Here is a 25797-nt window from a genome sequence, read left to right on the forward strand (position 1 = left end):
CTTGATGGAGCTATCCATACCTTGAGAGACCTCGCACATCCATTAATTGTAATGTGTTTGGTCTAACCAAAAAAGATGTTAACATTACCAGAAGGCAATGCAAGCACTAAGTTTATAACGACCTTTCAGTTATTAACAGCCTGGCATTCACCATAAAAAAAAATTATCCAGCATCACCAACTTTATCAAATTATTTCAAACACCTTCAGTCTGGAAAGCAAAATCTGTGTTGCAAATTTTGAACATATCTGAGTGTTTAAAGTACCGTTCTAGGTTTGAACATATCTGAGTGTTTAAAGTATTGTTCTAGGTCTGAACATGTCTGAGTGTTTCAAGTGCTGTTCTAGGTACATAGAGTATACAATTTCCAAAATTCTTCAATATAAAATAATTATCGAATATCAAAAGTAAGCTGGTACAGTATTCTTAAACCACAGCAGAAAGAGGGTACAAAAACCACCATTGTCAAAGTATGAATTCATACATTTATAAAATTACTCAACCATAAATTCCTTATCAATATACAACACTAAAAATCATATCAAATGTTGTATAACAGGTATATACTCCATAATATAAATTTATCCAGTCATCACTTATTTAATTACCCTGGCTATTCTTGCATACAAAAAAGTAATATCAGAAACACCAAGAAAAACCCAGGAAAGACTAAATGATTTTATACCATAGACGAACACACATTTAATGTGTGACGCAGGTCCAACAACAAACAATTTGGATTAGTAACTTGTACTCTACTATCTGTTCGACAGATGGCAGTGGGAACATTGAACCTTCAAACTCGTGCCTTAACGTAAACAGAAAGATACCCTGTTATTTTGAAATTCCACATGCTTCATCCCTGTTTTGCCTATCTAAATGTTACCTGTATCAGTTATAAATGTTATCTGTATTAACTACAAAGGCAAAGGAATGGGCATACTGGTAATCTGTCAGTACCATCCTCCAGCGAAGGTCAAACCATAAGGAAAAATATCAAACAACTACATACCGTGAAATAACTGAAAGAGCACCGAAAACCAGAGAACTATTTGGTGGTACATGATTTGTGATGGCACAAGGGATTTCAGTAGACATGATTAGTCAGGTTTTAGCGACTGATGGCACCTAGACTTTATGATACCATCTGGGACTTCACTGTAGGAAAACCAGGAACTAGAATAGATCAAACAAATTCTCACTACAGATTCTGTTAGTTGATTATCATAACGGTACACAATGAAACAGTTCCTCTCCTAATTATAAGTTTACATATGCATGACTAAATTGCAAATAACAATTAAATTAAATTACTTTGTCTTCCTCACATTTCTTTGGCAACAAACAAACTGCAGCGACATTTTTTCATTTTATGCAGACACGCACGGCTGAAAAAACACCACTCTCTGAAAGTACTCTTATACTGACACTGCAAGTTCGTCACATTTTAAAACTGTCAACGCCTAAACTTTAGCATCCTCATATTTACTGATTTATAGTTTGCAGGTACACTGTTCTTCAGTCTCATTCATGCACATTGTCTTAAAACTTAATAAGAAAAATGTCATGATAATGTGTATTATTTTCCACAAGCACTTTCATTAAAATTAAGATGATTGTGCCAGGATGAGATAAAAAATATTCAAAATTCCTAGTAAAGTATCAAAACAAATGATGTACATACATTGACAATCTACTGATGTGTGTTCAAGACATACAGCAACACCAACAGCGTGAAGAGAAATAAAATACTTACAGAGAAATCCATATGAAAAACAAATTTACACTTAGGTTAGTAAACCTGAATTTACATTTCCTTAATACCATTTTCAATGTAATTTATCAGCTATATATAAGAACTCATCATAAGTTAATGACCGATTTAAAACCAAACCAAAATAGGAAAACTATCCATGCTCCAGTTTCAATAGACCTACATCTATACATGTGCTCTAAATAGCTGACAAACACAATCAGTAGATTAAATGTCTGTATGTCCATTTTTATTTGCTAGACTTTTCCCAGTACAGGCATCTATTTTAAGATTATATTGCTCACACTTCTATTTCTAGATTAAAAAGGACAATAACTGCAATGTTTGTTACCATTCGGAAAAAGATATGAGTTACTTCAGGAATTATGAAATAAGGATTCTGCTCCACAACTGACAACACACATGCAAAGCTATTGTTAAACTGTTCGAAGATTATGTATGGCAGCTTAGCTTACAAAGTTAATGCAATTTGACAATATATGAAACAAATTATGCCACAAAACACACACTGTCTGCTAACAGGGAAGCCTGAATTATACACAGTAATTCCTCTAAACCTATGGCAATTCATTTTATACTATGTAGTTGCAAAGGAATGGACATGATGGTGCTACAAGCAATGGCCAAATGATATGTGCTTTAACAGTCCGCACAATCAAGGAAAAATACACACAGTAATCCTAGGACATGTGAAAGAATGCTTGGCAAGTATTGCACATTACATTTTCTGAGAAATCCTGGCTGATGGGAGGCTGGAAGAGGAAAAATGGTTGTGAAAAGTGAAACAAGGCAATGGATATGTCACATGGATGGAAGTCCTAACTGGAACTGGAATGCTAGGGTCATGGTTGAATCAAGCTTCTAATATGCATCCCTTGGAAATGGTATAGCCATGATTCTTCTGAATATCAAGGCTGATTTCTCACTTGTCAATAACAACAGAAGATGCCATTTATCTGGAGTTATTATGAATTCTTACGCCAAACGTATACACTCGAGATAATATAGTATTCCACAGTAAGGTAAAATAAACTATATCCTTCTTGGCAACAGTCTCACTGAGCTAAAATATATCGTTACGGATGACCTTCTAGGCCTGCTTTGAATTTCCGAGTCATAAGATATTTTATAAAAAAAAATTCAAATTCACCAGATGAAACATAACTAAATGGTAAAATCTGGAACTGCAAATGTACCCGACTTTCAAATCTCCAAAGAATGTTTATATTTGTATTATAAATTATCCAGCAGTGTTTCTGGCTTTTAGATTTTCATATTTTCATTCTGCCCATCAAACCAAGTGTGTAGCACCTTTAAAAAGATCTTGAAAAATCCTGAGAATATATACGACACCTTCGACATTTACTGATGTTAACTACTAAACCAGAAACAAACTGCAGATACAAAGTTGGCAACATCCCTGAAACTGCTCCTCATCAAGAGTTTCTCAAGGTGATATGAAATAATTGAGTATTATTTAACTTAAATACCAAGTTCCAATTGCTTTACATGAGCAAGTCCATTTCTAAAGATGCAGTAATTATTTCTTTACTAACGAAGACCTAGACTGATAAATTATCTTTGGTAATATAAAGGGTCTCTGTTTGATGACACAAGGGCCCCATATTCAAACGGAGACAGTATTCCACATCAATCATCATCAAATATTTTTTTCTATCTAAACACAACTCGAAACTTTGGTCCTTCTGATGTTCATTAGGCTTAACAAGTACTTCTCAAAACTGGACATACAACCTGCTAAGAGCTATGACTGTACTTCATTTTTAAAATTCTATTCAATCATTCACTTTGCTCTTAACTTCATTATTATAACCATACTTGAGCATTCTGCTCGGTGCAGTGCATTCCAGCAGAAAATAAACTATTGTGCAAAGGCAATTGAGGACATCAACATGGAATATATAAGTTTTGTGAAAACGTTAATTATGGTTACAGTAATTAGGTATTTTGTTCATCATGCACTAAACTTGCATCACCTGATGCTGCAATAATAAGGAGAAATATCCTGCAAGCTATGGTAGAAAAGGATAAATAAATTTTGGAGGGTAAAAGCACTGTAACTTCAAGTACAACAGAATTTCACTCCATTTGGTAAAACTCGAACAAAGGAGTGAAGAGGTGCTTTTTTAAATTTCATACAGTCAGAGTAACTGTGAATATCTACTTCAATTAAAATGCCTTGAAGTCAAAAATATAGAATAAGTGTAAGGAAGAATGTGAAGATCAGTTGTTCAAGTAAAATTTAATAAAGCATACAACTAAATTAAATGCAAAGGATGCAAAAACACTAAAGAGGAAACTCAACCAAAACCAAAAGTTTCTACTAAGGGGCTACAGCATAAAACTCAAAAATAACAAAACTTAATACACGTTAACTCTTTCAACAACCTACCAAAGTTGCAAGTTCTACTAAAACCAACGTCACTTAAAACCACATCGTTAAAGCTCGCTTTTCAAAGGTAAAGCATATACTAATTATCAGATAACAAATCACGTACTGTACAATCCTCAAACTTTGAATACTGTTAACAAGTCAAAATACCTCAGATTAAAAAAATATTCAAAGTCCTTTTCATAGCATTTAAAGCTCCTATAATCAACAATGTTAACCACCAGACCAAAAATACGAAGCTCTGCAATATAATGGCATTTTCTAGTTATACAGTAGAAATGACAATCAATAGCACTCAAACTTTCCAAGTACAAAAAGAAATCCAACAAAGGACATTAGTGCATACAAAATATTCTTTGCCATAATTTTCAAAAAGTTCTCAAGAATCCATATAAAAATGTACTGTACCACAGTCAAAGCTTCTTAAAGACTCATTAACTTATACACTAATAGACTATGTCACACGATAGAACTAACTCTCTACTTGACTATCCTTTGGTGCACGTGTCAGTCTCTTCGCCCCTCGGTTGGCTGGGCCCTTTGGCTTGGCAAATTTGGGACGGTGTAAGTTTCGCTTGGGGTGAATTTCATCCAAGAGGTACTCTTCAGTCAACTCGGCACCTTCTCCAATTTCCAGCTGTTTAAAAGAATCTTGATATAATTCTCTGAGAACATTTCCATCATTAACTTACGTTACCAAAATTATATTTTATTTTTCAGCTCCAAAACTATCAACCTCTTACTTCACTCATAACTAAATGCTAAATGTGCACATTTTATGAAGTGTTGATTATGTACTTGAAACAAAAGGAATAAATACCAGGCAAAACATTCCCAGCCGTTCCTACCATAAGTCACCTTAGTGTCTTCACTATGTAGAGTGCAGAACACAAGATATCATAAGAATGACAACCCAGGGAAAATAGATGCTTATGATGCTGTACTACTATCTTTCGGGAAATTTTATTTTGGATTTTCCTTTATGATTACATGATATTCATCAAATCAACAGAACACCTAAAACTATCCTCATCAACTAGACACATTGCACTTTACTGTACGTTATGTATTTAGGCATTACAAATAATATGCTATACTGGATTGCTGTACACATTAATCACATGGAGTTGGCAAGTGATAAAACACATGACAAAAACAAACCAAAGTAGTTACATATCATGAGCACAATACAGTATACATTATGAAAAACTGCAAGCAAATAAATGGGCCACAAGCAGGAGAAATGTGAAAAAGCAGGGTAAAAAATCACAAAATGCATATACCAGAACATAAGTGGAAAATTACCTTCACTCTAAAATTCCAGCAACAGTTGGCCTTACAACTTTTTGGTTACATGGCCAAATTCATGGAAGAATGAATCTCATAAATTCAATAAAGAAAACTACAAAGGAAGACAAGCTTTGAGAACAAACTGTGGCTACCAAAAATAGGATTTTCCTACGTCAGAACCTGTTTTTCATGACTGAAAAATTCCCCAGATATATACAGTATTCTTATATTAAAATACAGCAGGTACCTTACTATGAATCTCTTCAGCTGGGACTCATTTCAAAAGTGCCATACGCACATTCTCTCTTAAAAATAAATCAATCAATAATGAATCTGAATTCCCAACAAGCCATGCTACCCCATAGGCCATTCTGATTACTTTAGTGAGCATATAAATATAACAAAATATTCTTGAAAGTATATGGGAGAACTTTAAGCACTGTCTATTAAGCTTGCATAACTTCTTTGTTTTGTAGCAATATGAATGTTACAAAAAATTAAATACTGTAAGAGATGAAACACAGAAAACTTCAAACTACATCTTGTTTACCCTTCAGTAAAACTTTCTCTTTTCTCTGCATTTGGAGCTAAAATTTCCATTATAATCCCTCAACCTTTGATACAATAATCATCCTGATAAGAAAAATAGTAATACTCAAAAGAAAAACTTTAATTAACTACCCTCAGATTTTATAATCAGAGAAAGAGAGAGCGAGGCAGATGTTAAATACTCGAATCTTCATAAATGATGTAAAATTTCTGTTACATTCAGCAACACACCTCTCATCAGATTATAGTTGTGTGTTCAAGTACAAACATAAATAAGATCGCAAAATTACTGACATATCTGACGTTTGGCTATAGCAGCCTCCAAATATCAAAAGAAACATCATGTTATCAGAAAATATCACTGTCTTCTATCAATGCCTGGATCCTAAACACAATATATCACAAGAGACTGGAATTACAAAAAAAAAAGCCTAAAAGCCAAGCATACCAGGTTCCAGAGTATTCTTACACAATAATCCAGATGGTACACAAATAGCTGTAGGCTTAATACTGTGCCTTAGTCATAATACCCCCAGAAAAATAGAACTTTGAAAGAATATTTATCAAAATGAGAGATGTATTCTGCTTAGGAACATCTCTCATTTTGAAAATTATAAATCAAAAGAGGGGAGTAACAAAGTTTATCATAAACACAGAGTTGTTGATGTTAAACAAAAGCATGTACTCTAAACAAAAGTCAATAAATGTAAGTGAAGTAGAAATAAACAAGAAATTAATATATTTACTGAACACTATCTACAAAGATAAAATACACAAATAAAATACCAGTATCAGTAACTCATGAATACATGGCGACCTGAACTGAGATCCGTACAGCCACTATCTGGTGCCGAGCCCATGTCTGCATGTATTAATGAATTACTGGAAGGCTTAAATTTTCTTTGTGCTTTACGGTTTGTAGACTGTCTTAAATACATGTAACACTTCATTTCTTTCTAATTTCTTACATTTGCTTTGCTTAGAAATAAACTACTATATAAACCATGAATGGGATGTGTTCGAAGAAGATACAAGCCTCCATAAAAATAGCAATTTTAAATCTTGCACAGAAATGCAGCCCTCAACCTTGATAGCTTTGGCGGGACTGTTGTAATAGGAGTACTAACATGTGAGGCTTACTAATTCACTTACATCCCAAACCCTGAACACTTCAGATCGCATGATTATTTAAAGGCAGATACAAGAAAACTTGGTTTGAAGCTCAGCACCCTAGTTAGATTCATAAGCAATATAGTAGATAGCCTGGACTGAAAAACTTATTCAGGTGATTTACGTGTACTTTTCAATCTGAAGTGTGGAAGAAATTGCTTAATTCCTTTGAAAATAACAGTATAATGTCCAACACATATGTAGAGCTTATACCAAATGAAAAGTTTCTTTGATGATGACAATCTTCATCTTTTATCTGTTTGGCCCCATAGTGGGGCACCACCAGTGTGCCTCATACAGCACATTATGGACAATACTAAAGGTTCTGTGCAGCAACAATTCAGATACTCTGCTGCACTGCTTCCTGCATTTAACTTTCAAGTCTGTTCCCTCATGGCTGTCGAACTTCTTCAACTTTACCTAGCTTCTATTGTCCTCCCAGAGTAATAAAAAATCCTTATTAATCGCTGTTGTATGACTTATGTCTATGAATGAGACTTTGCAGTCTAGTTGAACTACTTTAAAACAGCAGTAAATAATGTTTTATACATTTTGTAGGAAACCAACAGAGCTTGGTACAAGTTAAGCTATCTATAGGTCACTACGACTTTGTGAAAAGAAACATTACTATACTATTGTTATACTAAATACCTGTACTAAATATGGTCTTTAATACTTATCTCCAAAGATACAGTATAGTACAAAAATACCAGTAATAAAACCCACTTCACACCAGAATCTGGAAATTGATCATAAGTGAATTAAATCACCACATACATGTATCATTAGGAATTGCATCACCAATTCAAAGTGACTGGTGCATCAATATACTGTAAAACCTAAATACAAAACACTTGCATGATAAAGTCCTACCTTTTTGGTAATTTCTAGATTTATGGAGTTTTCAAGGAGGTCTATGACAGGACTCTTACTGCTGGAATATAACATTCTCTCCTTGATAGGGCAGTTGTATCCAGGCATGGAATAGATGAATACTGAAAAAACAATCAAGTGATATGTTAGACAACTGCACTGTTGCAATTTGCTGTTTCTTCCAATAAGATATCATCTTTAGGAGGGCAATGCAGATCCAATTCTATGTGGTTAATTGAAATATACAGCCAAACAAAAAATTTATGTAATATTTATCAAATTCAAACACAAGTTTTCAAAGGTTTTACCGCATTAAAGGAGTCAATAACATAACAATAATGAAATTTCTTTACCATGCGAAAACTTCAGTACAGTATTTAAAAAACTGAAAGAAAAATTTACCATACAAAAAATTGTTGTATATGGTGTTCAAGTCGCATTTAAAGAAAGATGCATTACACACTTACAAACACTATGGAAAAAGTCTCCTTCATAATTATGGTCATATCGGTACAGATGGTATCGAGCAGCAGAATCAGGAATATGAGCAGGAAGTTTGTCAATGGGGAGCGATGCAACATCACTGTCAAGTTGAATTTCTTCAGCAGTTGTATCTGTCCAGAAACAATATAATAATTTTCTGATTACAGAACATTTTTCATTGAAATTCCTGTATTTGCAAAGTACACTTAAGACAAAGTTATACACTATACTTAAAAGAATGTAAGAAACATTGACTATTCCTTATTTCCATCCCACAGCATTGTTGATATAGAATGGTGAATGTAATAAGCCTTCAGCAGAGGCACTGACAAAAACAGAGCCACTTCATTCACTCTCACTATGTACTTAACTAAGCCTTTTCAGTGAGTGAAGTGACCAAAGATAAACGTTTTACCTACTTACCAATTTTCATCTGCACATACTGCAGTTCACCACTTGCAAAGCGTTTGATGGAATTGATAGCATCTTGCATAATGGGGAAAGCAACGCCTGCTAGGGTCTGGTGTTTAGTATCTATGCCGATATCAACCCCAACTTCCAATTTCTTGATTTCTTTCATTTCTTCTTCCTGTTCAAAAATTTGAAACATCAAGATTTTTAAATAAACACTTGAACGAGTAATTATTCAATATACAGCACAATAATTTTCTTAAAATGACATTTCAACAATAAAATAAAAGTTTTCAAGATTATATATGTCAAGATAAAAATTATGTCTAGTACAAATTAAAAAATACATGAGGTTATATAATAATTCATCTCATATAAAGCAAAACAGTCAAAAGTAAATCACCTAATTTCCATAAGATTATCTATCAATGACCATAAATTTTTCATTACTTAAACACTGCTAAGAAAACGAAGATCATTAGACACTGAGATAATTTCAATTATTTCACCAAACCCATTGTAAGCAAAAGTACTTTTATGGTTACAGATTCCTTGTAAACCTCAGTTAAACTTTGGATTGAATGACTGAATGCACAATAGTGTAGCCATGCCATAAAAGTAAATATTCTCCAGATAAAAAAGTCTAGTAACTCATCAAGCGGGTTAATTCATTAAGTGAAACCACACATAAAACAGAATTACACCAGCCACTCTAACTGAATATCAACAATTTGTACAAGGGCTACAACCTGATGCCTTTCTCAAACTCAGGTTCAACAGAATAAAAAAAAAAATACGAGAAAGAGAGCATGAGGTAGCTTAAACTCGAAGGAAGAAACGGAATTTCTTAAATAGTGATATTCTAAAAGTCAATGGAAATGCAAGCCAGAAGGGAGAGCAAAGCCTGCCAATAAGTGAAAGAATCAGTCAACAAACTTACCCTCATGGTCAGTGGAACTGGCGCAGAAGCCGATTTACGATGTCGATGAAGACCATCTAAATTGAGGTCTTCCTGTAAGAAGAATGAGAAATCACACATAATACAATAATGAATCATACAACTTTTTTTATAGTATTTCTGTTTTCGTAAGTATTTAGAAACTAATCAAAGAACAGTAGTTATGATGACTTCAGCTAATGTTAAACCACATAATTCTTCTGGATATTAACTCACCATTATCATCATCATTAATATTTTTACACAAGATTTCCCCTTTGTTGGGTAAGATGTGAAATGAGCTCCGTCAACTCTGTTCTGCCATGCACACTCTGTAACTGAATACTGTACTTGTCTAGTCTACTGTAGGTCTTCATCTACCCGCTTTTTCTATAATTTATGGGCTCTCTTCATCCAGCTCCTTCCATATCTATTTTTCTGACTATATGTTCCTCATTACATGTCCAAACTATCTCAATTCCCGAAATACTGTTTCATTTTCCTACAACTGGACATGACACTGCAACTTCCCCCTTTGTAATATGATCATCCTGCTGAGCTCTAGTCATGATATTTTCAAGATTATCTCTATTTCTTGTTCAGGAAAGATTTTTCTGTTCTCGGCTAACTTCACCGCCTCATTTTGACTACATAACTTTGCTGTGTTATTTTTCATGATACCCAAAAAAGTACAATTACAGTGTTAGGCTTCAAAATGACACCAAGACCAACACTGCCTTGAAAGACAAACTTACATAAGCAATAAAAGAAAATTACTTTTAAGCTTATATGCAGCAAGCCCAAAACTTTTTTTTTTATGGATGAGTTTTGTAAACCCAGAAAATCTCAAAGGGGTAAAGAAAATATCTTTCAGGTGAGCCCTAACAGTCTAGCAGTGTAACTGTGGTCTTGTAAATGTACTTTTTAACGACAACTTTCCATCTTAAACATTTTCTGTCTGAATTTATTTGTCATGTTTTCCTATGGTTGGCACCCAACTACTTTCATTCTACAATGCCTTTCCTCTCCTTATTGACTGACTAAATCACCTAAATCTTCATGATTATAACGTATTTTCCAGCCCTTAAATACCATAACTCTTAACCACTTTATTTCATAATCTTCTCAGCATGTTCTATTTATAAACCACAGTTTTATAAATAACTCACAAGGGCAAGACAAAATTTTCAAACAAATACTATCTAATAATAGAGAGATTATGATTCACTGGTCAGAAATTGAAAAAATCATAGAAATCAAGTAAAATATTAAGTAAAAATAACAGCAGTAGATTTTCTGACTGATGACGTCTGTTTTGCAGACTGTCCAGAACATTAACTTCTCATCAGTGCTCACCTCTACAGTGCCAAATAACTCATCACTGATCTGTGTTGCACCAAACTCCTTTTTAAGAGTAGCTTTAGTGGAAGCATACAACATTTTCTCCCTGATTGGAGAGTCGTCAGGTGACCAGCAGAGTAGAAGCCACTCATATCCACCATGTGCCTCTGAATCTAACCTAAAATAAACAATCTCTTTATTATTGTTACACTGAATAAACACATAAATTTATTTAAATATGGTATGTTTTGGTGACTCATGAACAAATGCCATAAAAAAATTAGTATGAATCTCGTATCTGACTCTCAAATACCATCCTTACTAATAATGATTATTAGCAGCAATTTTATTTGCAAAAACAGTTCTCTATACACTGGAACATGTTTAATTAGGATGGAACCATCTCCTAACTCTTGCTATAAAGGAATCATTTTATAAATAAAAGCTAGAGGCCCAGTTACCAAAGGGACTAGTCACCTCTTGCCATCCATGAAAATTGGTTCCAGGACCTACCACATACTGTATATAAATATCCAATTATGCTCAAGTCCCTTGTCAAAATGACATAGTATAGAGGGTATTTGCACAGACATAACCCACATACATCTTCCTGTAAGTACTTTAGCACATTCTTTATGTCACCTCTACTTATAGTACCTAAAACAATGTTGTCACCTCTATTTATAGTACCTAAAACAATGTAAATACAACTATAAATGCTAAATGTACTTGACAGCAGTGACAAGATTATATTTTCAATCCAAAGGTTTTAACAACATATATTCAATTTAATCAGTCTTATTAATTACTTTTCCCATTGTATACAACAATTAACCTCCAGGCAATATCAATAACACCCCACAATAATACATGTCCACTGAAATGGTAGTAAACTGTACATCACAATACGGCAATGTAAACTGCTCTATAAAGAAAGTCATGCTAACAGCAAACACATACCTGTACAGAAGATAGCAAGGCTGTTTTTCCTGCAGCAATGGCAAAACCATCAAGTTGTAGTCATCTTCCCAGGAACCCCTTGCCTCCTGATACTCCCCAAGCTGTAGTGCCTCTGTTAAGACATTGATTCAATTAGTTTCTGAACACCTGTTGCATAGCTACAACAGAATCTAGATGATTCTTAATAAAGTACTGAATTGTGTTCCCATTATGCACAAAATCCAGAGCCCCTTCCTATTCAACATACAATTTCATGAATGCCAATCCAAATTGACACACGTTTGAACCATATCTTAACAGATGGAGTATTAGGCTCTTAGGGATTGGCTGTTCCCAGAAAAATTTTATTGTCAAATCCACAATTGTAAAATGGTATCTGTACCAAGCTCTTTCACACTCAAGTTTGCACCCTTTTGCTTCAGCATAAACTGGGCATACTTTTAATTTATCTTTAGGCCTTTATTTCATCAATGATTAAATTAAATTGGATTTTCCTTTTGCGAGGTTAGTAGCCGAGTGGATTAAATGACGACCTACTGGTTCAGTGGTTGATAGCTATATCTTCAAGGAAGATGGTTTTCATTAACATCTACTTTCAGGTGATACTGCCAGCATATACTGTGTACATCACCTTAGACCCACTGGGGAAGGCAGTTAAATGTATCCACTCATTTTAGAAGAGGCAGGGAGGGGGCAAAATTATAGTTTGGCTGCAGTGGTGCCTGTTATGATGCTAGGCATATGCAGTTGCAATCTGGTTCCTCTCTTTTCATGCCCTTAGTAGCTAAGTGGACTTAGGGTCAACCTATTGCTTCAGTAGTCAACAGTTTGACTTTAACAGCAAAAAGTTATCATTATCATACATATGAGGCCGATAATGCCTGCCCATAATTAATTGAGATATGTAATTGTAATAACCACAAGACCCTCCAAACTTGCCTAACAAAGGCCATGGTATACAGCATATCAAACAGTTTTTCTTTGAAATTTATCAAATTGGATTCATAAAATATCATTTTCTAGATCATTACTTATATTTTAAACTTTGGCCCTCAATATATAATAGTTTTACTTAAAACTAAAAATTCTACAACTAAAACAATCTCAAATAATGAAAGCCTAATGCCATTCTGATTTAAAAAGCCCATGAAAAGATACTTCAGTAAGATTTTAGTCACAGATTTACATAAAACTGTACATAACAGCATAAACTACAGGAGAACATTTATGCTTACAGTATTATTTACAACATACAACCGATCTGCTAGAAATGACAAGAGGAAAAGGTAAGGCATAACTCATTTTTGAGGAGCTAAACTGAAAAAAGATATGAACCTAAATAAACTTGTACTCACCATCTTCAATTGTGACTTTAAAGACTCGAATGTTACCGCTGCGGCACGTACCAAAAAAAGTTAGCAGCGCGTCATTTGCTGGAAGTAAATACACGAACATTACAGAACAATGCTTACATCACATTGCAGAAAACTTTACAGTACCAATTACAGTATCAAAATAACTAGCATAACAAACAAATACAGACAGTCCCTGGTTTACGACGGGGTTTTGTTCCGACACAGCATCGTAATCTGAGAATCTTCGTAACCCAAAATACTTTTAATCAACTGGGGGTCTTGTAAACAATGTAAGTTGCATTTTTATTGAATATTTCATAAAAAAAAACAACTCCAAATTTTGACCATTCTGCCCTTTTCAGAGCCATATTTCTTCCATCAGATCGGGGTTGTAAACCCAGAACATGCATTGTAACCTGGGAAATAATTTTTGATGAATATATTTGACAAGTGTCGTCAGCTCGGAACGTTGTAAGTTGAGCCCGTCGTAACCCGGGGACTGCCCGTTCTAACGTCAAATACACAGCCTTCTTGTTACAGTGCCATCACATTTTCTACCAATAAGAATATTAAAAATTAGCATTTTTCCTGTGAACCTCATGTATACTTAACAATCACTGATCCTTAGCTACTTGCTATTTGTGTTGCAATGAAAAGCCATGCTTGAGAACTATTTCCTTGACAAGAATTACAAAAGGCCATTAATTACTGACAGCACAGTCAACTTCATTTCCCAATGTACCACTGTGCACAAAAATGCAATAACCAGTTGGAAAAATTTATGCTTAAGCTGGAATTGAGATACAGTATTCGTACTGCATATGGAATAACAGTCCACATCACAAAGTCTGAAGGTAACGTACAGCAGTGTGACCCAGATTCTGAAGCTTATCAGTCTAATCTGAGATCCTGGCATGTCCAAAACCTAAACATTCTCCCCATCAAAACAGGACCAATCTGACAACTAAAAGTGCATTTCTTCTACAAAGTGGATACAAATATTTGGGGTCCCATTGGGGCAAAACCTCCCTGTCAAATAGGATGTTTTGTCGTGGGTGAGGTTAGGTTAGGATTTACCTCTTCTAGTAATCATAGCCAAGGTGCTTAATGTATATTTACACTACCCAGACCAGTCTATTAACATCAGATGAATCAAATTTATGGTAGACCCATTTTGGATGAAAGAAGCAAAGACTAGGCTAATAATTTAATGATAATTGGAACAGAAACATGTCAAGTCTCTGCTGAGATAATACCATAGTTGGATCTCAAAATAAATCTAATAGGATATGTATGTGGTTTTCAGTCTGCTGGTCATACAGTACAGTATTATATAACCATCCTCTATTGCTCAGGCCTCTCGCGGCTTTCTGGTTCTGAATGGCGAGCCATCAGAGTCCTTCACTACAAATATCTAAGGAATAAAATGCTCTTTTTGACTGGTGAAGGACGTCCCCTCATATGACATGACTAAGCTATGCACTCATAGGTCAAGAGCCATAAAGTGATTCTACGTTATTAAATTTAATTTACCAAACTGGACGAGTAATTTTAGTGGGGGAAATAAGTAATTATCATTTATATTATGAGCAAACTTTTATATGCACTTAATTTGTACAAAATAAGATTAAAATGACAAATCAAATTAGCATGTAAGCAAAAATGACAAATAAATTATTGCAATGCAAATACCACTCACTGTTCATACATTAGTTGGCGCACGCGAGTTAACAAAAGGTAATGCTGCAAACTACTACTGCGGCCTGATTCCTGCCAGTCGCCAACTGGAAGATTTACCGCAGAGCAAGTGTACAATGACGGGAACAGGTTCTGCAGACGAAAACAAACCTAACCTATTCAAGAATACCATGCCCTGATCTAACCAGACCTTACCTGCCTAACCTCACCTAGGGCGTTGTGCCGTGACCCGACCTGGGGGCTTTGCTCCACCTACGACTGCCCCAGGTAACACTAAATATCGGAAAAAGGACTAAGCTTCTGTTCGGAAGTAGGGTTGGAGCCTGATCCCCTCGTTCTTAAAATTACCCACCCCTTTTTCTTTATGTCTTTTTTGTTATTAATATTTACAGTCTTTTGGATATGTTTTTAAGTTTATCGCCACAGGGATGGTACTAAACATGGCAACCATTTTGCAAGTAAACTACAGTAGTTCCTGAAGAACTAGAGGGACATAGCCTAGGCTAGCAGCCTAGTAGTCACCAGTTTTACCAGAGATAACGTGTAGGTTACGTAATATTACCAAAAGCAGCATTAGGCAATATAAAAGTATTACAGAAGGCTACTAGCGAAGCTCTATAGCCTATGATATATAAATTAGGCCTAGTCGTCATCAACGGCTACAAATGGATAGCCTAGGCTTAATTTAGCCTAGCCTAGCCTAGTCCCATGAACTAGCATAACCACACCCCATAACAATATAAATTATTATATAGGCATTTTTTACGTCTCACTTGGTTTAAGGATGTTCATATTCCACCGAAAACACAGGCTAGGCCTAGTCTAGCCTTCCCTATAGGCCTAGCTTAAGCCTAGTCTCAAACTAGCGTAGATAAGAAAGTGAAAAGCTTAGTTCCATACCAATACAACATTCAACCTTAAAGTTAAATATAATCTCACAAAATAATTTATTTTCTCTTTTTCTTTTTAAAAACGTATTAAATTTAGAGTTAAATAACATTTATATATATATAACCTCAGTACCATGATACGCCCCTTCCCAAGTAGGCAACAGTAAGAGGCTACGATATTTAACTTTAATCTATTAAAATATTAATTTTATCTCTTTATTTTTCAATTAAATATTAAATTCTGAGCGAAATATTACATTTAGAAACGATAAGACTGAATAAAAGCTCCATTATTACCTTTGATTCCGGTCTGGTGTGACATTGTTTTTCTCTGACAGGCTGCTCAGTCAGTCTCAGTCGCTTAGACTCATAAGAGGAAAAGAGAAAGCACATACGCTCTCTCTCTCTTTCTCTCTCTACTTTTCTAAAGAAAATGTAAGCTTGGGAATGGAGTACTGTGAAAAATAAATAAAAAAAGGAATTTAATGATAAACTTCTTTCTTGCGCAGTACAGAAAAGATTCGCATCAGAGGAGAAAAAGAGAAAGCTCTTTCTCCCTCTCTCTTGAATCTCTTTCTCTCTCTACTTTTCTAAAGAAAATGTAAGCTTAGGAATGGAATACTATGAGAAATAAATAAAAAGGAATTTACTAATAAACTCCTTTTCTTTCACAGTACAGAAAAGATTCGCATCGGAGGAGAAAAAGAGAAAGCACTTTCTCTCTCTCTCTCTCCACTTTTCCAGAGAAAATGTAAACTTGGCAATGGAATACTATGAAAATAAATCTAAAAAGCCTTCATTATTTATTAAACTCCTTCATTTCACAGTACGGAGAAGATTCACGGAATTTTTACGAGGCTTTTGATATTAATAAGTGACGCAATAGAGGAAGTTGATGCTTTTCTAAAGAAAATGTAAACGCGGCAATGGAATACTATTGAAAATAACGAACAATAATTTGGCCAGTGTTTTAATATATCTAACCCCCTTATATGCGCAATATGAGCGAGATTCAAGTAATTCTGATTAATTTTTAGATATTAATTAATAAATGATGCAATAAACAGGCGAAGTCTATGGGGCGAGAGAGGGGTAAACTTTCTAATTTAGGTAGGTTTTTTCTCATAAACCCGAAGAGGAAGAGAAACCGACATTTTGCTGTATTAAAAGATAGTATATGACGACGGAATACGCATAAAAAATATTTTTTTTTCGAGAAATAGTAAGCGGAAATCCCAAAAGAAGGCTGTTTTTCCTCGTTACCTGCAGAACTGGAAAACCCAATGGGAAGTGACTGTTGGGTTTGTCCAACAATTTTATCTTGCCGTTACCTTTGATTTTTTATTTCCTCTAAAAGAAAAACAATGGCTTTGTTTTGGCCCCTAGTACGGATTTCCTTTTAAGGGAAACCAGTGGCTTTGTTTTGGCCCCTAGTATGGATTTCCTCTCAAGGAAAACCAATGGCGTTCATTAGGCCCATAATGTGGATTTCCCCCCAAGAAAAATCAATGGCTTTGTTTTGGACCCTTATATTGGATTTCCTCTCAAGGGAAACTAATGGCGTTCATTAGACCCATAATGTGGACTTCCCTCTCAAGGGAAAACAATGATTTTCATTTGGCCCTTAATTTATTAGCTGCCTCTTTCTCGAAACTTTGTGGACGTCAGTTTGTAACTCTATTATCAAAGCCCCTATTTATTTTCTTAGGCTCTCTTTGCAACAGCTGATAGGTTCTGCCATCTTGAAGATATGGTTGTTAAATTATAGGGAAAAGTGTCGACAGTGTTCCGTCTTCAACCCGAATGGTTCTCTCTCGGGTGTGTTTTCCTCGTAGATAACAAGGAATGTACAGTTGAATCGTGTGTCTAAAAATAGCTTTCCTGTTTTGAGAAAGTTTCGTTGCTATGAGTTATCACACCGTAGCCACAGCCAGCGAGTATGAAGGTGACTTTATTTCGTCCTGGCAAACTGTCAACGGTTCGTCCGATTTCCTAGCTTCTGATTACTTATAGATAGGATATCAAATCTTTGACTTACAGCTTTTTAACACTTGTATCTACGACAGGCCCGAGTTGGCATAAGGCCGGCTTAAATTTTACCTACCGAGCTAACAATGCTCTGTTTTTTTTTTTTTTTTTTTTACTGGAGATATTAATTTGTATTCAATCTAAGCACTGAAAGCAAGATGGGTACACGTAGAATGAATAATTAATATGTTTGCTTAGCAATATATTGTGTAGTTTTCGTGAATTAGGTACATTAGATGAATAAAATGAGCATGTGGTCCCTAGTTTTGTATCAAGAATTAGCGATAGGTCTAAGCGTGAAACGATACTAAAATGTAAGAAGCTGGATTGTCATACTTTTTAGAATAAAAGCCATGACTGCAACCATGTTACTATATGTTACTATGGCGTTTTTTAATCATATCTATTGCTTGTGCATTAAAATATATGAAGTTATTGTTTTATAAGCTGGCATGTATTACTAGAATGTAATAGGATAATTTGATAGTACAGCTATAATCTAGGCTTCTTCATCCAGAGATAGTATTTCACTAAACAATCGTTTAAAAACTATTTTTCAGTGAAAGATCTGTTGATTTTAAGACAAAGCATTTGACTGGTCATTAGATGAGACAAAGATAAAGAAGAAAAATGGCTATTTACGGTAACACATGATTCAGTTTAATGTCTTTATTGGGCACAGCATCACTAGACGTCGAAAAAAATCGTTATAGCCTAAACACAGAGGGCTCATCAGCAGCACATCAACCTACTACACATATGCTGCACCATTGTGGCCCTCCCGTTCCAGTACATCTTTCACAAAATTTATCCAGCATTTTATAGACACTCCTTCCTTCCCTTTTCTTCGCTGTCCTAAATTTCTTCATATATCTCACCCCTTCAGTTATTCTTACGACAAATGTACTATGCACATATCAGCATATTTTAACACATCAACCCTTTTTCCTCATTCACTTTCGATTTTCATGCTTGCATTCTCTATGGGAGAGTTGGCTCAACAATCTCTTTATACATTCTCACCTTGGCCTCTATAGACACTTTAAGTCTTTTCCCAATCTTTTTATGCATCCTGCGACCTTCCTTTTTATTCACTTAGCCTGCGACCGAATTCTTTTTTATGTTTACTACAGTTGTCAACCATTTTCATGATTGTACCATCTATGATAGCATTCATTTTCCCGTCTTTCTGGTTTCTGCTTACTCCCACGATATTACTCATACTCATATTTACTCTAAACTTTCTTCCCCTTGCAAACACTTTCAAATCCTTTCACTTATTCCGGCAATTTCTCTCCACTGTCCACAATCAGCTTTTGCGTCAAATGTAAACATCAGCCGTTTCACACTTCATTCAGGAAGGCGCTCACTCACACATAAACACACATAATACATATACACACATATAAATTACATTTTTTATTCACAAAATCAGAAAATACAAAAAAAGGATCCATATAAATAAATAAGAAAAACGAAAGCTCCCGAGCCCCCCTGGAGCGCGGGAACTCGACCCGCGAGGCTGTGAAGAGCCAGAGGTGAGAAAATGTGTACACGTCCTTCGGTCAATATCTGTGATTTTGTTCAGCGAAGCACAATCTTTATTTAGGTACGTCAAGACGTCACGAAGATTTATGTCAATGGTCATAAATATATCACAAAAGTTTGATTGACGTAAGTTAAGTTGCAATTGCAATATGCAGAAGCTAATATAATGCAGTCGGCTAGTTTAAGAACGTAATTGATTCCTGCGGTTGTGAGCGTGCGCGCGCGCGCGTGTGTGTATCTGTGTGTGCGTGTGTATGCGAGTGGTATGTGTGTGTTTGAGAGAGAGAGAGAGAGAGAGAGAGAGAGAGAGAGAGAGAGAGAGAGAGAGAGAAAAATTTTGCAAAAAAATATAAATAAGTGACCTATGATCAATACCATTGATTTCCCCTTGTCAATAAATAACTGGCTTCTTCTTGCACAACCTAAGGTCATTTGTAAAATGTACATATACGATAAAAACAGTTTCATTAATTAAAAATAAGACAAACGATTGCGGCGTAGCGCCCTTTCCATTCTGGAACGTTCAAGCAGCGATAGATAAAGACTCCACAGAAGTTTGTTATTTAACTGAAAAGGCTTCCCGCACCCGTGGGTTCCCCCATTCCCTATGTAGCCCAGAGGATTCCCATTACATACCCCCTACCCCTAACACCCAAGGGACCACTTGGCTGACAGAACTCAGAAACCTTACCACTTCAGTCTACATGCTCTCTCTTTCTCTCTCCCAAGTCGTATCGTCAGGATGTGAACGACTTGATGGGTGAATCTAGCCATATAACGACTAGGAAGTTTGAAGCAAATGTTTCTATAGTAAACTGCAATATTAAAAAAAAAAAAGTGTCACAGTGACGTGTCAGAAAACACCGACGTTGGGGCCATTATTCGCTTGTTTATCGCCGAAGGTGGGATTCGGTGATGAATGATATGAAAAGTAGCGACTTGGCGTGATGAAGTATTGAAGAAAAAAAATATATATCGGTCAATATAGAGTAACGACTAGACTCTTCTTGAATGGCCGAGTTCCGACATGTTATAAAGTCAGCGAGCAAGCTGAACGACGATATCGTATTGTGTGCGGTTGACATTTAAACGAACGTCAGCGGAGGCGTAAGTATTTATCAGAAAAAGTAATCCCCCTATCTTGATGTACGGCGTATAACGTATTATATTATTTTTTAAAAATGTGAAGTCTATGCCTAGAGACACGGATTCGAACGTGGCTTTGTTTACATTTGGAAGAAAGGGCCGTGAAGTGGCTGTCGGGCATGTTACTTTGAAACCCAGTATTGGCCTTGCAACCACGTCTTGCAGTCTAGCAGGCTCGGTCAGTCAGAGCTTCGGTAGTGCACTGGTATGAAATTCGCTTGCAAGTGCGACAAGTTCCTCCGTAGCCTGCATTCAGCGTACTTTTTTGTAAATGTCGTGAATGTTTAAAAATAAATTGTGACCGAGGTGCTTTGGTCAAGCACTCGCGCGCACTTCCGGGACAAACGTGTCGTTTACGTAATGTGCTTTCAGGTTGTCAGCTGCAGCGACATTAAACGACATTAATTCCTGAGGGGTCATTTTTTGCCTAGTGCCGAAAGTGAAAATAGCAGGTATCGAACTCTTCCTGGAAAAGTGCAGTTATTATGAAAATTTCTTTTAGACCTATTCGAATTTTTTTTTTTTTTGGTCATTTAGACAAAGGCCTAGTGTATGTGCGTGTGTTTTTAACACGTGCATAAGTTATATGTGTAAGAAACAGGTGTGAAGTGGAAATACGGAAATACAATATTGAAAAGTAAGCTTTTGCCTGCCCTTGCGTTACGTAACTTTCTGATTTAGAAGGATATGTCATTTACACTTTAGGCTAATCTGATGTTATGAGTGTCCCAGCTTGCAATGATAGCCTGTCCCTAATAGTCACGGTAATATCTATCTTGTTTTAATTAATAGCAACAAATTAAAGTTCATTTTGGATTGTCTGAGTATACCAAAAAAGCTGCAATATAATGTGTAGCTTAAAAAAAATTTCTTTTAATATAGCCATCATAATGTGTGAGATATACACACAAACAGTGACATTACGATAAATCTCCTGCAAATTGTGGTATGGCTTTACGAGAAGCATTTCAGTTCGTAACAGAATTGCATCTACATTTTTTTTCTAGCAGAACAATAAGCAGGCAGTGCTTGGTAAATTTAATGCCATGTGGTTGACTTATGGTAAAGTGGAACCGGTTCTTAGTGCCATGTGATCATGAGGGTCACTCACACTCTTTCGCTCTCTCTGTGTCACACACACACACACACACACACACACACAATCTTAGGAGAGAAAAAGGCAAACTTACAGACATGACCGATCCAGTATTGATTCACACACACACAAACTTGAACTTTTACTTATTATCTGATTCAACAGGACACGGTACTCTCTCTCTCTCTCTCTCTCTCTCTCTCTCTCTCTCTCTCTCTCTCTCTCTCTCTCTCGGGAGAATGTCAAGCAAGATCAAATTTAAATAGTGCCGTTTACGTTTTTCAGCACTTCAACGCGAACACATTAAAACAAATACAAAACACAATTAAAGAAAGGAGGAATTACATGCGCAGTTAAGCCTACCCATTTCACTGCGCTTCCGTAAGCTGGAAAGGCGATTGCAACATGGGAGGACTCAAATATTAATTATCCGGTCGATGGATCCTATGTATGAAAGATAAGGGTGCCATCCCGTAATCATTCTTATGCCGAGAAAATGACGGAAGTCGGAGATAGCCGAAACGCACTGTAATATCTGTTCTCTTGGTTGCACCAGCACACATGAGTCTAGTTCATATTGTGTTTGTTTCTTGCCAGTTGATGAAACTGTAGCTGGCAATTTAGTATTTTTCCTTGACTATTTTTCTTCCTATATTTGAAAATCTTCATTACCGAAAAGAAAATGCATATATTAGTTTTGTTGTTTTATTGTATAAATACGAAAGAATCACATTTAAACAACCAATACCTTATTAATTCACTAACTAGCCTTTATCCGTTCCACACACACCTATTGAACAGCCCTTTTCGTTATTTTTAACTTTTTTTATATAATTATTTACATTAAGAATAACTCGGATTTGTTTTTATAATACACCAGCTTATTTGGATGATAAATTCATGTCTATTGCTACTTGATTTGTCAAAGAACTTTGCTAGGCCTATATCACTTCCCTGGTTCGTCCATACCGCTATCAATTGAGCACTTGGTGGATGACTTTGAGCCTAGGTCTCACCATCCATTTTTTGTATATTAATTTATTCCTTATTCCAGAAATGCGGAGGAGTTTCAGGTAATAAAATGTCTAAAGCCGGAGTCACCCGAGGGAAAATTGCTCCCGGATATCGAGGGTAAGGGATATTGTACGGATTCAATTGGGATATTTAGGGTTTAGGTACGGTTTCACGTGTGCTTGCAGCCGGTTGTTTCATGATTTTTGACACTAGTACGGAATCACTGCAGACGTATTTTTAAGAAGGGGCTCGTTGCCGTAGGGATATGTGCTTATACTAGGATTTAGGATGGTTTATCCAGATTGACTTAAGACGAAGGTAGCACAGCGAGGGCGTAGCCAGCGCATCTTGCTTAGCCTAAAGATTAACCTGTCGGGTAACAATGGGGGGGGGGGGAAATTGTAAGAACTTTTGTGAAACTTTGGCCGTATTTGGTAATTGCTGTCCCTAATATATATATGTTACAGTCAACATGCGTAATCAGTCATTACGCGTAATGGCTGAAATTTCAGTCATCACGCGTAATGCACTTAGGGGACATTTGATCCCCCCAGGAGCTAGTACTAAACACGGCGAAACAGTGAGTCACCTACACTGTTTCGCCGGGTTTAGTACTAGTCCCTGGGGGTCAAATGTATTTCGCGTGTTTAGTACTAGCTCCTGGGGGATCAAATGTCCCTAAGTGCATTATGCGTGATGGCTGAAATTTCAGTCATTACGCGTAATGACTGATTACGCATGTTGACTGTAACATATATATATATATATATATATATATATATATATATATATATATATATATATATATATATATACATACATACATACATACATACATACATACATACATACATACATACATATTATTATAACATCATGAATTTCATCATGTCTGTATTTCAAGGGTAACAGACCATTAAAAAAATATAGTTACCCATTAACGCACTCACCTCTATGGGAGAGTAAGAGGTGAGCTTCATAATGTGAAAAGGCGGGAGGATCTCTCTCTCTTTCTCTCTCTCTCTCTCTCTCTCTCTCTCTCTCTCTCTCTCTCTCTCTCTCTACGAGGAATAGGAATGATTTAGCAACTATGACTTTTAAAAGCTAAAGGGAATATCGTGCGCTTTTTCCATAAAAAAATACTTACAGTTAAAAAAAGAAAGTCGTAAAATCGTGTTTGTGGCGCCATGCTTACACACCGTAGAGAAGTTAATTATAATTTTAAATGTTCTCGTTTTGCTCCAGTGAAGGTTATAGTCGCAGTTTGCCATTAAGTGTCCTTGGCTATTACTTTTAAGTAGGAGAACTTATTTTTTCTTTTAGCAATGGTGTTTTATTTGTCGGGACTGAATATGTGTATGTAATATGGTTTATGTATCTCCTGGTGCATTTTTTGAGTTATCTGTAGACCTATTTTCTAGAACTCTCTCCCTCTCTCTCCGCTGGTATAGCCTAGGCAGTGGATTTATTACCTGGTAGAGATGCATACGGGGTTGGAGAGAAAGAAAAAAGCAGATTTATGGCCTAATAATTACCATACATGTCTCACCGTGGCAACATACTCTCTCTCTCTCCATCTCTCTCACATATATATATATATATATATATATATATATATATATATATATATATATATATATATATGCATTATGTGTAAGAATGATAAATAAGCGAAAATATTTATGAACGATGTGCCCACATTTCACTTATTAAAATAAACTATGTTATTTAATATTAATTTTCTTTTTTAATTTTCAGGGATCTCTGGAATTATCAGAAAAAAGCTGACAGCTTCGAGTACCCAGAAAGGATTGGTCTCGGCTTAGTGTTGTGCTGTTTGGTGAATCATCAGTGTTGAAACAAAGGAAACAAGATGGTATATCCTTGAAAAGTAATTTTTCTATGATTTTAATAAACGAAATAATGATGCAATACAGCTTCTTTATATTAGTGTTCGACAGACAGAAAGGAAATAGATTTGAGTGGTGATAACTCGAGAATAAAATATTTATGTAAAGATTTATCTAGATTTTTATTAATAATGGGTTGAACAGGAGCTAAACAAATGAATCTTCTCAGGTGTTAGTAACAAAATAAACATATAAAAATGACGGTTAATTCTTGTGGTATCTAGTGGTGATTCTCAGCTTAGATAATTCTAGTGGTGATTCTCAGCTAATTCCTGAACTCCCCCCCTCCCCCCAGAAAACCAGACACGACTTCCTTCCGATAGTGGGCGTTCTAGTGGTGATTCATAGTTTTACGTTAGTCGAGAATTTCAAATTACAACTGGCCTACGACAGATCTTCGCTGTTGTGATGTTTTCAAGTTTTCCCCCCGTAAATAATCTGTTATTCCCGAGGTTTCCTTGACAAATCTGAATATGCAATCATCAAGTGACTTCCTATGGCGCGCATTCTAGTGATGATTCTCCATTTTCCGTAACAATTCAGATTTCCGACTGGCCTACAACAGATCTTCGCTCTAGTGATGTTTCTCAGTCCCCCTCACACAAACACACACAAACACAAAATTAAGTGTTATTACCGAGGTTTTCTTGACGAACCAAAATACGTAATCATCAAGTGATGGGTCTCAGATTTCCGTTAACGGAGAATTTCAAATTACAACTGGCCAGATCATCTTCATTCGAGTGATGTTTCTCAGTTTTCCCGCCAAAAACCAACTAGTGCCATTCCCGAGATATTCCTGACGAATCGGAAAATGTAAACGTCTCTTGGCAACCCGTCAACCGTCTCTTACTGTCTGTTACGATGAGGTGATGTACCAGGATAGTGAAACTAGCAGCGGTTCCAGTGTG

At 35.8% G+C, this 25797-nt stretch overlaps 2 protein-coding genes across 6 annotated transcripts in view; one reads left to right on the forward strand and one right to left on the reverse strand.

Annotated features, from left to right (window-relative positions):
* Positions 1 to 462: 462 nt before the first annotated feature.
* twf (twinfilin actin binding protein) lies at positions 463 to 16886 on the reverse strand. Its single transcript, XM_067090376.1, has 9 exons — positions 16442 to 16886; positions 13557 to 13634; positions 12202 to 12313; positions 11257 to 11419; positions 9904 to 9975; positions 8976 to 9141; positions 8537 to 8683; positions 8070 to 8191; positions 463 to 4824 (listed from the first exon to the last, which is right to left on the reverse strand). Exons 1-9 carry the CDS (start codon positions 16464 to 16466, stop codon positions 4660 to 4662), a joined length of 1050 nt encoding a protein of 349 aa, XP_066946477.1. The 5' UTR covers positions 16467 to 16886; the 3' UTR covers positions 463 to 4659.
* A 4121-nt stretch (positions 16887 to 21007) lies between these two features.
* The window catches only part of LOC136830685 (calcium/calmodulin-dependent protein kinase kinase 1-like), a 426905-nt gene continuing 422115 nt past the window's right edge, over positions 21008 to 25797 (forward strand). For all 5 annotated transcript variants that reach the window (XM_067090378.1, XM_067090380.1, XM_067090381.1 and 2 more), the window contains exons 1-2: positions 21008 to 21071; positions 24735 to 25797. The exon at positions 24735 to 25797 is cut by the window's right edge and continues 118 nt beyond it. In XM_067090378.1, the coding sequence (XP_066946479.1) occupies positions 25759 to 25797 (39 nt within the window). In that variant the 5' untranslated portion in view covers positions 21008 to 21071; positions 24735 to 25758. The remainder of the gene's footprint in view (positions 21072 to 24734) is intronic.

This window comes from Macrobrachium rosenbergii, chromosome 47 (genome assembly GCF_040412425.1).
Source record: "Macrobrachium rosenbergii isolate ZJJX-2024 chromosome 47, ASM4041242v1, whole genome shotgun sequence".
NCBI lineage: Eukaryota > Metazoa > Arthropoda > Malacostraca > Decapoda > Palaemonidae > Macrobrachium > Macrobrachium rosenbergii.

Excerpts from the sequence above, each read along its gene's own strand:
- twf (XM_067090376.1), bottom strand. The coding sequence starts at position 16,466 with ATGTCACACCAGACCGGAATCAAAG. Across the intron at positions 9,976-11,256 it reads AGTTATTTGGCACTGTAGAG|GAAGACCTCAATTTAGATGG; the intron begins GTGAGCACTGAT and ends TTCTTCTTACAG. Across the intron at positions 4,825-8,069 it reads ATCTAGAAATTACCAAAAAG|CTGGAAATTGGAGAAGGTGC; the intron begins GTAGGACTTTAT and ends TCTTTTAAACAG.